Source organism: Panthera leo, chromosome C1 (assembly GCF_018350215.1).
Source record: "Panthera leo isolate Ple1 chromosome C1, P.leo_Ple1_pat1.1, whole genome shotgun sequence".
In the NCBI taxonomy this organism is placed as follows: domain Eukaryota; kingdom Metazoa; phylum Chordata; class Mammalia; order Carnivora; family Felidae; genus Panthera; species Panthera leo.
In genome coordinates, this window is record NC_056686.1 from 208,911,887 (window position 1) to 208,925,882 (window position 13,996).

Here is a 13,996-nt window from a genome sequence, read left to right on the forward strand (position 1 = left end):
ACCTCATTCATATCCTCAAAGAGGGACTATTAGGAGGTCAGGGGAAATGTCAGGGCATAGCCGCAAAATATTTTGGAAGGCAACTGAATAGCTGCTATATGCAAACGGCCATGCCTACCTCACAGAACCGGAGGCTGTTAGAGCCTGGAGGAACAGAACCAGCCAGATAGGATAAACCCTTATTTCTCACCTGAGGCTCTCAACCAGAAAGAAGGCACAGGGGTTCCAGTCTCCCACCCTCGACTGGAGCTCTTTCGAGGATGCTCCTGGACTTTTTAATGGCACTGTTCAGGGGCGCCTGGGTGGCTCAGTCGGTTGAGCGGCCGACTTCAGCTCAGGTCACCATCTTGCGGTCCGTGAGTTCGAGCCCCGCGTCGGGCTCTGGGCTGACGGCTCAGAGCCCGGAGCCTGTTTCCGATTCTGTGTCTCCCTCTCTCTCTGCCCCTCCCCCGTTCATGCTCTGTCTCTCTCTGTCTCAAAAATAAATAAAACGTTAAAAAAAAAATGGCACTGTTCAAAATACTTCTCTCTGGCCCTACTTGAGACCACATGGGAATTTGAGCTTATGTGAGATTGCACATTTAATAACAGGTTTCAACAATGCGTGTGCGGGTGAGGGTGGGGAGGACTGAGGTGGGAGACCCCCTACTAACCCTGCTCCCCGCTTCTCTTAGATGTGGCAGGTATCCCCGGAAGCACGCTACAGGCCAGCGTGGCCACCCACTCAGGCTCCCAGTCCTGCCCAGGCTGGAGACTTAGTTTTCACGTATTGATTTATGTGCACTAACCGCCTGCTATGTTTCCACTGCGGACCAGGAGCCAGCAGAAGCGTTTTCCAGGTGTCCACGTGACGACCTTGAAGGGTGTGTGCTCGTAATCTCATGAAGAGGGTCACGTGCACCGATGCTCACACCCAAACAGAGATACAGGCTGGGGTGCAAGCAGTCGAGGGAAGGGGACCAGGGTCCTGCCAGGGGCCTCAGCACTGGCTGGGAGGAGCTGCGGCAGGGGGACGGGAACGCTTTGGGAGAGCTGGAGTCTCCACCGAGCTCCTTGGGGAGGGCAGGAGAAACAGAGGCAGAGCGGAAGTGGGAAGACAGCCCGGAAAAGGGGAGGCAAGCGAGAATATTCGGATTACGCTCCAGGGAGAGCCGATGGCCCACCTGATGCAGCAGGAGAGGCGCAAAGGGGAAGCGTGTTGATCACTGGTGGAAACACATGGTTCGGCCAGACTGCGGGCCTCCGGGGTGCACTGATGAGGCTGAACTTCACTCCGTCAGAAGTGAAGGACGCCCCCCCTTGGCTCCCTGCCTCAGATGCACCCCAGCTGTACCTCAGGCTCCAGCCTGAGTCTAGAGTTCCAAGCCCAAGCCCTTCGTTCCACTGCACGGGGCCAGCGTCGATCCAGACACAGCAGTTTTGATTTGGGGCTTAAACGACTCACTCAGGCATGAACCCCTAAAGGGGGAATCATTTCCTTCTTAGGAATGCCTGGCTGAGCCATTAGCAGGCTGCACCGTCTCAGGCGGATCCTCGACCCTCCGGGACCGCGTGGATTCCTGTCTCTCTAGACCCCCTCGAGCTGTCACTGCAGCTCCCGAGATGGTATGTGAGTTGGCTGCTTGCTGAGTACTTGGGAGCACCCACCTCCCACGCCACCTGGCAGTTATGCGCAAGCCAAGCTCCCAAACTCCCAGCCGGACATCGCTGCCAGCAACTTGCAGCCTTCATGTGGGAGCCATCTGTCTCGGAAAGGGCAAGGGTCGACCAGCGCTCCGCGTTCTGTTCTGCCCAACCACCCAGCAACAGGGACCCAGACAGCAGAGTGCAGTCTATCCCCTGAGCCCTCGTCACCCCCGGCACTGGAGACTGTGTTAGGGGACGCAAGGTGCATTGCTCGTGATTGCGGAACACCCGAGGACACAGAAGAGAAAGCACTCGTGGTGTAAATACCGGGAAACGAATGCTTGGGCAGCTCGAAGCACCCGCCCGAGTTCACAAGGTTATGACGACGGTCTGGTGTTTGAATGTGAGTGTGCAGACACCGATTCTCGTGATCACGGGCCAAATGCTAAAACCGAAGTCAGACACCGGGGTGGGGTTTCCACCTCTTCCACATACGAGTGAGTTATTAAAACTCGTGGAAATCCAGGCTCCTTGTATGGAAAGATGAAAATATTAACCTCATCAGCCTCACAGAGCTGTTATGGGAGGAGAGCAGGGTTTGTCCACTCGGCACAGGTAAGTTTTTGGTGTGGGGGCTGTTCTGTGCATTGGGGGTGCCGAACCGCATCCCTGGCCCGTACCCACGAGATACTGTAGCACCCCTCCCCCATCCAGTTGTGACAACCAATAAATGTCTCTAGACATCGCCAGATGTCCCGACCAAAACAATTCTCGGGCTTATTTACATCAGAGCCTTATCCAAGCAACTGTTCCCATTTGTTTTGTGATGCCCCCATTAGCATCCTCTCGAGAAGCTGATCCATTTTTCTTGGGTCTCAAACTCAAAGGGTCTTAAAATTTAGATGCACTGATTTCTTTCTCATTTATACAATCTTGGTATGTTCATATTAAAAATCACAGGAGGGGCACCTGAGCGGCTCAGTCAGTTAAGCATCTGACTTTGGCTCAAGTCATGATCTCACGGTTTGTGGGTTCGACCCCGTCTGGTTCTGTGCTGAAAGCTCAGAGCCTGGAGCCTGTTTCAGATTCCGCGTCTCCCTCTCTCTCTGCCCCTCCCCTGCTCATGTTCTGTCTGTCTGTCTCTCTCTCTCAAAAATAAATAAACATTAAAATAAATTTTTTTTTAAATCACAGGAAAGCCAGGCTTTCCCCCCCAACCCCCGAATAAGGCATACATATACGTGAAAAAGGCACTTCTTAGATTGCTAGCTTTTAGTGTCTTTACTTTTTAAAAGAATTTTTATTGAGATGTAACTGACATATAAATGTTATATTAGTTTCATAATTTGATATGTGTATAGATCGCAAAGTGATCACCACGATAAGTTTAGTTAGCATCTGTCCTCACACAGTAACTTTTTTTTCCCCCTTGTGATAACTCTTAAGATCTACTCACAATAACCTTCAAATAGACCAGAGACTAGTATGTACTATATTCATCATGCTGTACAGTATATTCCCAGGACTTATTTATTTTATAACTAGTTTACACCTCTTTTTTTTTGAATCATGTCATGAAAGCAGCTCGACAAATCTCAAGATAGGGGCGCCTGGGTGCCTCAGTTGGTTAAGCGTCTGCCTTTGGCTCAGGTCATGATCTCAAGGTTCGTGAATTTGAGCCCTGCATCAGGCTCTGTCCTGATAGTGCAGAGCCTGCTTGGGATCCTTATTCTCCTCTCTCTCTTTCTCAGCCTCTACCCTGTTTGCACTCTCTCTCTCAAAATAAATAAACTTAAAAAGCAGTTTAAAAAAATTTTTTTAAAGGAAAAGAAAAACCTTAAGATAAATTCTGAGCTCCAAAGTTTTTGAAGTATTAAAGAAACAATGCGGTTTAAGCAGGAGGGGATTTGCCATAATTCATGCTCTGAAAGTTAGCTGGTTTCAGGAAGAGAGCTCAACACAGGAGCCCCTTACATATTGCACACGTATCGCGCAGAGAGAAAACAAAGCTAAGGGAGAAATATATGGCCCCTTCCCTCAGGAGAGGTCTTGCCTCCTTGTAGACTGGTCATCACTGAACTGTGCTTTTTGAGCATTACTCCCTATAGAATCGATGTGGACATGTTGCAACAGAATCATTGATCTGACTCAAAAACTGTCCAAAGTTTCTAAAGCAAGTTTCTCTTTTCTTGTAAGATGGCGGGAGTATTTTTAATCCAAAGAATTGTTTGATCTACTATGCCAGCACAAATGAGCAGGTGGGCCGTCAGCTGCTATCAGAATATAAGGGAGACAGAGGTCCATAAATGTTCAAGTGACCCGCCTACAGTAGCCAAGAGGGCTCTTGTGCCTTGCGGGGACAGAGAACGTAGTGTAGTCACCCAGAGCCCTGTCCTGGGTGGACTTGAGTAACAGGCTACACCTCTCTGAGCTTTGATCTTCTGCCTTGCAAAGTCGGCACGCTGAGATAGTAAGAGAGTAGTCATGAGGAGTCAGGGACCTAAAGCGTTTGGAGAACACAGATGGTGTGTGGCACATAAGAAGCACACAAGAAATGCAGCCATGCACAATAGATGCATACAGAACACTATGCCCATGTGACTTCAATAGGTTCTATCCAAAAAAGAGTCTTGTAGTCCAATGTCTGGATATACCACTTTAGATAAGTTTAAACCAGGTTTCCCCCGCCTCACTACACTACTTCTCAGAGCCTTTAAAATGTTTATATGTTGGGGCACCTGGCTCAAGACTTTGGCTCAGGTCATGATTTCACGGTTTGTGGGTTCAAGCCCTGCGTTGGGCTCTGTGCTGACAGCTCACAGCCTGAAGCCTGCTTAGGATTCCCCCCACCTCTCTCTCTCTCTCTGCCCCTTCCCTGCTTCACTCTGTGTCTTGCTCTCTCTCAAAAATAAATAAACATTAAAAAAAAATGCTGATATGCAACCTGAGTTTCAAGATGGCGACCTAGCATTTACCATTTGGCAAAGGACCCTTTTTGCATAAGGCAGTTCACAAGATTAGTGTGGTATGAAACATTGGGTAAATCACAGCTTGCACTTCTAAGCTTGATGCCTAGTGTAATAAAACTGGGACGGCTTATCAGAATGTACATAACTTTCACTGTAAAACAGAAACATTGACAATTATCAGAACATGCTAAGATCTGGGACTACTTAACGTTAAGTATTCACAATGGCTCAAATTTCAACATGCTGCCCATGTTGACTTTTTTCCTAACATTTTACTGTGGTAAGGACACTTAATATGAGATCTGCTCTCCCAACCAATTTTTTAAAATATGTTTTAATGTTTGTTTTTGAGAGAGAGAGAGAGCAGGTGAGGGGCAGAGAGAGAGGGGGACACAGAATCTGAAGCAGGCTTCCGACTCTGAGCTGTCAGCACAGAGCCGGACACGGGGCTTGAACTCATGAACTGTGAGATCATGACCTGACCGAAGTTGGGCGCTTAACCGACTGAGCCACCCAGGTGCCCCTGCTCCCAACCAATGTTTCAGTGAACATGACATTATTGTTGACTCTAGGTAGACATTCTACAGCAGATCTCTAGAGCTAAACCCATCTTGCATAACCAAAACTTTATGCCCGTTGATGAGTAACTCCCCATTTCTTCCTCCCACTGCCCATACTGATTTTTACATCACTTACCCGAGACCCTTTTTCAGGAAAGCACTGGCAAACTGAGCAATCTCTTCCTCCGCAAGGCCCAATAAACTTCTTTCCACTCTGGAAAGTGAAGCATCTGGTTTAGTAAACTGGTATTCCTTGCTTAGCTGGGTACATGATATTTAACTTATAACAAGCATCTCGGTTTACCTAACTCATGGGAATTCCACAGTATACCTTTACCTTGGAAACCTCGAAAAGAAAACACTCATGTTGATACATAAAAAGGCAAAGAACTTCCATTGCGGCTCGATAAGAGTGTGAGAAAAATAAAAGTTTACGTGAGCTGGCATTGAAAAAAGCTCCCTTCTGAGGCCACTTTTTTTTTTTTTAACAAGAATCTTCTGTGATATCCTTCTCCTGGCAAGACCTCATTTACTAAGTTGTGAATGATCTTAGAGTGTAAACTATATGATTAGGAAAACTGTAAGGACACAATGGTGTCTCACTTCAATTATAAACTTGGCTGCTTTTCAGGACGCTCTTGCTTCCCCTCCATCACCATCAAGTCCTTCCTGGTCACTGCTCCCGTCACAGCCTTGGATTTTCACGCGAAAACTGTTTCCTGCAAACTGCTAAAACTCCAAGATGGTTCCTCTAATGTGTCTCTCAACCAGAAAGCTCCTGAACTTGAATAAGGTGAGCCCTTCCCCACTTCTCGCTAACCTCTCTCCAACATTCTCTTTAGAGAGTTTCTCCACAGTCACATGTTTTCTTAACTTTCATGCTTCTTCCAAACACACACACACACCACACACACCACACACACACACACACACACGCACACACACACACGCTCTTTAGGAAGAATCAGGCCCTTGTTCTCACAAATCCTCATTGTCTATATCCAGAGTCATCTGTCACTTCAATACAAAAGCATAATCCCAGAATAACTGTTTCCATAAGTAGATCCCTTAACAACAAAACAGCCACCATGATGCACCTGCAGTGACAATGACAATGAACACTGACCATTCCTTCAGAGGCTGGGGCGGTGGGTTGGGAAGAAATAGTGGCAAAAACAGCTCTAGATGCTACGAGCTGAGAGTGTGGACAGGAATATCAGAAAGGCACCAGGGATATACTTCGCCTAGTTCATGATCTTGCCTGGTCCAGCCCTCACTGTAACACTTATATATTACCCACACATTTCTATGACTGATAGATCTTTTACATTCAAGGCTATAAACATGAGTCTTTACACCAAAGCCTAATGGGGAAACATAAAACATTTGAAGCAATACTTAAAGTTCAGTTGGAAAACAAATATGTATACCTACACACCAATGTACATAAGTATGTACGGAAGGACATACAAGTAGGTGTACATATGAATACACACATGTGTAATCATACACATATATATGAATATGTGTATGGGAGGAAAAAGGATCTATCCCGAATGTATTTATTTTTCAGTCACACAACTTAGACCTCTTTTTTCTAGAAAAAAAAAATATGCTCAGACACATCCCAAAAGAAAAATCTTTAAATTAAGCATTAATAAAAAAAGACATTTTTATAAACAAAATTCTTTAGAGTCATTGAAAGTATATAAGAATGTGAACCTTTACAAGAGTTAAGTTAAAAAAAACTGTATTTGAAGTTTCCGAAATAGATGCCTCTTGAGTTTTGAGTCACATTGTTATCTATGAATGCAGAACCATTAAGTTCAAAACTCTGATAAGGTGAAGAAAAAAAAAAAAAAAGGTTAAATGCCCAGGTCCAGGACATCGTGAAAACACTTTAAAGCAACTGGTCTGAATACTTGGGTTCATTTAAGGTTGGGACTCATTACTATGTGTTCAGTGAAATATCAAAACAACCAGAGAAAGAAGGTCAGTTGATTAGCTGGCTTCATAATAAAGACAAGTTTGTTCTTTTATTGTTTTTTTTTCTTAATTGTGCCAACCATCACAGAGATGTTTGTAGCATCTGAAAATTACATTTCAGGAAAGAATTGGTTTAAAATAAATTAACAGATTCTAATTAAAAAAAAAAACAGAAATAGTCACATATAAAGCTTTGGTACTGATAAAAGAAAAAAGCAAAAGGTAATTTTAGGCTCTAAGAAGTTTTTGTACGTTAGATATAGCCCAATAAATACCACTTTAGGGGAGGCATTCATAGAGGGAAAATATATGCCACAAAAACAGACTGTATGAACCCATTTGGCTCACACCAAGGCAACATTCAAAGTATAAACCATATTCACCAGAATACACTGACATTCTCCAAAACTAATGTCATTCTTCAAAGAGGAAAAAAAAGAAAAGTTCCTGTTTTAGCCTGTTTTTTAAACAAACGTATGTTGAATAAAATGTTTATGAGGTACGTTATTAATTTCTAGATTAATAACTGGTCCTACATTCATACCTCTATTTTCTATTTGGAAAAACAACATTTGCATATGATAAAAAATTCAAACACGGCAAAAGAGTATAATGGGGAAAGAAATTTTCTTTTCCAGCCCAGGCCCTCCCATTCCCTCACCTAGAGGCAATCACTCTCCTCAATCTGTTTCTGGGTAGTTATGAGCACTTTCACACCAGGAACACATATGCACACACTCACATACACACACGCACACACGCACGCACACACACACACACACAAACACACTTTTTGGTGATTTGAATCTTGTTTTATTTTTACCCAAATGGTATATTTCTCTGTACCTTGCTGCCTTCACTTAGATGCCTTCAAAGTCATTCCAAGTTAACAGAATGGCTCTTCTCACATGAAGTACTTGTTTAATCTGTCCTTCTTGATGGGCCGTTAGCAACCTCCCTTCGTTACGAAACACTACAATATTTTTGTGCGTTTTCTTTATGCGCAAGTCAGTATAAACATATATAATAAATTCCCAAAAGGAAACTTCCTGGGTCAACAGGATTACGCATTTGAAATTCTGAAGGATAATGCCAAATTGCCTCCCATAACTTTTGCCATCAACTTATATCACTATCTTTAAAAGACAACTATAGTTCACTATCTTTAAAAGACAACTATAGTATCACAAATTTGGTGTGAAATCTCTAATATCTCCGCACAGCACAACCTGATAGGAGGGTCCAGGCTAGACGAGTCTTTGGTTCAAGAATTTTTTTTCCCACGTATGGAACATAAGAAACAAAGGAAGTGAAATTTAAGACTCTGTAGGCTCTTCTAATGAGGCGGGGGGGGGGGGGGGGGTGGAGAGTATAATACAAAAATAAACTTAGAGAAATCAAGTAAAAAGAAATCCAGACACATATATCTCAGTGTGTTTCCATTCTTACTTCAGATGATGCTCTCAAATGCATGGGACTAAGTGGTACACAGCGTATCATCCTACTTGGGGAGAGCTTCTGATTCCTCTCTGGTCCTGACCAGTAGGAAAAGGAGAACAGAAAGCAACTTTCTATTTTGATTTTCCTTGAAAAGACCCATGTTAACTGAAATCACAGAAACTGGAATGGGTAAATCCAAGCCAGAGAGGATGACAGATGGGGACATGCTCACTAGGGTGACTTAACCCGTTCAGTTATCTCAAGATCTACCTGAGTTACTGGCAGTCCATAGTGTGATTTCCCAGAAATGTCTGGGGTTGGGTTTAATAACTCAGATTCCTCAGTGGGAAGCAGAAGAAAGAGATCTTATTACAGAATATTCTAGGCTTATCCTTCTCCAGAGTTAAAATGTTCACATGTAATCTTGTATTTCTTGATTTAATCTTGAAGTAGGCCAGCCGCTTCCAGCCCCCCTTCAAATAAAGATTTTAACACAGGGTAGTGTTATAAAATGAAGAAATCCCCAATACCTGGGCAATTTGGTAAGCAGTTTTGAGTGTGGAAAAGAAACCTTAGAGTTCACCTAGTCCAGCCTTTCATTTTACAGATGAGAAAACTGAGTCCCACAGACAAAAAGGCTTATAACAAGAATAATGCATGCAATCAGAGCTAATTAACGTACTTACCGCATATACGTGTTGTACAGAAAACAGGATAAGTATAAGCAACCTACAAAACAGCAAAAATGCAGATAAACATAAACTGTTCATTTTCATGCAAAACAAACTAAAAAGAGAAAGAACAAAAGAAGAAATTCCAGAAGTCTTTTTTTTTTCTCATAGGCCACTGTCATCAGTGACAAGATAAATGTTACTCTCTCTCTGCTTGTCATCATTATCTTCCCTCTTGCTAATCAGTCAAGAAGTACTCACACCCCTTTAGTGGGGTCCTCACTGGGATGGGTACCCTGGGGACACTCTGAAGGTGAGACTGGATGGGTAGATGAGGGAATGGAGACGACTCTCTGAATGAAATGTAGACGAGTGAGGGAAGGAGGCGGCTCAGTGTATCCTGGATGCCATTAAGTGGAACCAACTGGAAGGAGGGAGGAGGGAAGAAAATCTAATGGACTGGGGAGATGATTTGGAAAGGAAGGAAAATAATATGAATCAGCTAGGGAAGAGTTAAGTGGTTCAGGGTCTTGTAAGTGAGGCAGAAATCCACTGGGGATAACATCATAACTATAAACAAATTTTAACAGAGAAGAGATACAACCATAAAAGACCATTGTTATGGACCAAATGTTTGTAGCATCTCTCTGCCCCCCCACTGCCCACAAATTTATGAGTTGAAATCCTCACCCTTTATAATGGTACTAGAAGGTAATGCCTTTGGGGGGTGATTAGGTCACAAGAGTGGAGTCCTTATGAATGGGATTAGTGCCCTTTACACAGGGACCCCAGAGAGCTCTCTCTCCCCCTCTTTCCACCATGTGAGGACAAACCAAGATGTTGGCAGTCTGCAACCTGGAGGACGCTCTCACCAGAACCCACTGCACTGGCACCCTGATCTCAGACTTCCAGCCTCCAGAACTGGGAGAGAGATAAATTTCTGTTCTTCGTAAACCCCCTGGTGCGGTGTTATTCCAGGAGCCCAGTCTGACTGTGACAACCACTAAACATTCACATACAACTGCCTTGGGCTTATATTGGCCAAAGAGCTTTCATATTCATCATGTCATTTAATTCTTAAACAGCTCTGATGGATTTGGGGACTCAGGTCACATCATTCCCAGGGATGAGAGGAGAGCTGTGGTCCAGCCAGACTCAGGCTGTGATTTCCCCGCCAGCTCTGTCCTTTTTTCTAAGTAGAGTTCTCTGCCTGAAACCCACGTCCTAAGTGAGCCTTCTTTCTCCACACTGTCCCCCTCTCATGCTGAAATGCTGAGAAACATTATAGAAAGCTGCAGAGTCGTGCCTCTGGACGAGACCCAGACTAGGAGATTGGGGACTGGGGCAGGCCGAGCCCATGCTTACTGGCTACCCCACCGAGGTCTTCCTTCTCCCCAACCGTGCTGTTTGAGTTCATGACAATGCCAACAAAGGTAAGGTTGGCATTTCAGTGAAGTATCTAAGTAATTAAGAGAATAAAAAGTTGGAAGATGTGTTAAACATGGGATAAAATGTTTTAAGTCAAGTATTTATAACTACCGTTTGCTAATTGGGCCCTTATCACTTTGGACATTTGTAAATAAGTACATGTTACATCCCATACTGGTTTTGGCCATCCCCATATATATAGTCTCATTAAAACTGTAGTTAGGGATGGGGATGCCTGGGTGGCTCAGTTGGTTAAGCATCCGACTTCGGCTCAGGTCATGATCTCACAGTTCATGGGTTTGAGGCCCACATCAAGCTCTGTGCTGACAGCTCAGAGCCTGGAGCCTGCTTCGGATTCTGTGTTTCCCTCTCTCTACTCCTCCCCCCACCTCTCAAAAATAAATACACTTAAAAAAAAAAAAAAAGCTAGGGGCGCCTGGGTGGCTCAGTCGATTAAGCGTCCGACTTCGGCCCAGGTCATGATCTCACAGTTCGTGAGTTTGAGCCCTACGTTGGCCTCTGTGCTGACAGTGTAGAGCCTGGAGCCTGCTTCAGATTCTCTGTCTCCCTCTCTCTCTCTGCCCCTCCCCAACTCATGCTCACACTCTGTCTCTGCCAAAAATAAAGAAACTTAAAAAAAAAAAAACTGTAGTCGGGGCATGTTTTTTCCACATTTTGCACAAAAGCAAACTGACCCAGAAATGTTGGGCAATGTCCTCAAAAGCTTGCTGGAAGGGGGCAAGGACGGATGCTGTTCGGGTCAGTGCTCAACCTCTCTTGTCCTTCCTTCGCCCTGTCCTCTGATAGTTCCTCCTGCTGCTGTGTGTATTGAAAAAAAGGCAATTCTTTTTTTCTTTTAAAAAACCATTAAAATTAAGACCATTTTGCAGTTTCCTCCCCATCCACTCCAAATAAGTTAGACTCTCCTGTAGTCCTGAAACAAATCCATTCTTCCTACCACTCTCTCATGCATACATATTCATCAGCCTCAAAACTTTTCTTATTTTTCACTATTTAAGACGTTGCTGTCTTAACTCCCACTGTCTTTTTTGGTCCCTTCTGACAATAGCATGTTAGTTTCCTACCAGCCCCATAACACATTACCAAGAACTTGGTGGCTTAAAACCAACAGGAATTTGTCATGTCATGATTCTCCAACATGGGTCTCACTGTTGAAAATCAAAGTGGGGGCAGGGCTGTGTTCCTTCTGGAGGCTCTGGGGGAGATTCAGTGTCCTTGTGTTTTCCAGATTCTGGAGGCTGCCTGCATTCCTTGGCCCCTGGTCTCCTTTCCGTCTTCAGAGCCAGCAATGGCTGGTCACGTCCGTCTCATCCCTGTGACCTGTTTCCATTGTCACATCTCCTTTGCCCCTCACCCTCCTGCTTCCCTCTTTCACTTCTAAGGACCCTTGTGATTATACTGGACCCACCCAGATAATCCAGAATAAGCTCCCTAAGGTCAGCTGATTAGCAAGTTTAATGTTATCTACAAACATAAATCCCCATCACCTGTAACAGACCGTATTATCAGGATCCAGGGATTAGGATGTGGATACCTAAAACCTCGTAAGAGGACAAGAATCCGAAGCCTTTAGATGAATGTCTTTCCCATTGGCGATGATGTGGGTGTAATTCAGGGAGAGTAGACAGAACTGGTGTTTAATAAAAATGAATCACAAAATAGCAGGCATAATGGATAGGTTTCTGGAACACTTTGGCCTCTTGACACATGAAACGTTCAGACAATTCATAACTGTAAAACCAAATTTAGGAGAAATTATTAAATATAAGCAAGTTATCACGCGGAGGACACTCACCAGGGATCTGTGGCTAATGGCTTGATCCACCTGAATGAGCACCTTATTGACGCCATGTGCCTGGGTTACTTCACAGTCAAGTACTTAAAAAAAATTCTGTCAGGTTTCTCTTCTCTTCCAGAAGACTCTCACTTGTAAGTGGGGTGCTATGTCCTAGGTTTAAAGTTTGTATATGTTAAATATAGATACATCTCTTAAAACACAATATTCCTTATAATGTTGGAAATAATTACTTTCATTATTCACAGCAATGGAAATATTTTCTAAAGGGGGAGTTCAACTTTTTTTGACAAAACAATCTTAGTGGTAATAAAACTGAATAAATACCAATTTTTATTCTTAGAAATAAAAACACTCTCCAGTTATTTGTGTCATAAATATATTTTTGAGAAATGAAATATAGATGTATATAATGCTTGTATAAAAATTATTGCTTCATTTTGTTAAGTGGCATTTTCTCCTATTTAACATTTGCCCTTGAAAACCCAAGTTAAAATTCACTTAAGTGCATTTTTTTACTTTTTGGAACTAGGAAGGGGACCCTTTAGTATCGAAACATATACTTTTCACGCACACAGCAAACACATACGAAAATATTTTTATGTCAAATGGTTTCCACAGTTGTGGAAAACACTTTGATGGTTCCTCAAAAAGTTAAATGCAGAATTACCATAAGACCCAGCAATTCCACTCCCAGTTATAACCAAGAGAATTGACACTATATTCATGCATAAACTTGTACATAAATATTCATAATAGCCAAAAAGTGCAAACAAGCAAAACGCCCATCAACTGATGAATGGATAAGCAAAATGTGCTACTTCCACACAAGAGATTTGGCCATAAAAAGGAATGAAGGACTGATACATAGATGAACCTTGAAAACATCATGTTATGGGAAAGACACGTATGGTATGATTTCAGGTCTATGAAATAACCAGAATAGGCAACTCCATGGAGACAGAAAGTAGAGTAGGAATTGTCAGGGGTTGGAGGAGAGAATTGGGAGTTCTTGAGACTATGGAATGTTCTGGAATTAGATAGTGGTGCTGGTTGCACACGAATATACTAAAAAACACTGAATTATGAACTTTAAAATAATTCAAACAGTGACTTTATTTTGTGAACTTTATCTCAAAAAAAAAAGAGAAAACATATGATTCAAAAAATTCTATGTCTTTGATTAAAAAAGGTATAGATATTATATAAAAAGACCTGGCCTAAAGGAATGTCTTGATATTGCAATGTCTTCAAATGGAAATTTTTTTGATATCTGGATAAAATCTGGATAAACTAATTCAATGCTGTGTTTATGGAATACTAGTTCCCCATGTAAGTGGTAGAACAACATTCCTTGATGCAGTTTGAAAGTCAGGTAGAAAAAGAATCACGTTGAGGGACCGGATCATATCCCATCCCCAAATCCATCATTCAAAACAATGTTTTTTTTATTTTTTTGTTTATTTATTTTTGAAAGTGAGAGAGACAGAGCATGAGTTG

The 13,996-nt window shown here is 43.0% G+C and overlaps 1 protein-coding gene across 1 annotated transcript in view; it reads right to left on the reverse strand.

Annotated features, from left to right (window-relative positions):
- Positions 1-13,996, reverse strand: part of COL4A4 (collagen type IV alpha 4 chain) — a 129,850-nt gene that overhangs the window by 100,481 nt on the left and 15,373 nt on the right. The window contains 3 exon segments of the mRNA XM_042950333.1: positions 5,292-5,369; positions 9,268-9,310; positions 12,497-12,649. Coding sequence (XP_042806267.1) covers positions 5,292-5,369; positions 9,268-9,310; positions 12,497-12,552 — 177 coding nt within the window. The 5' untranslated portion in view covers positions 12,553-12,649.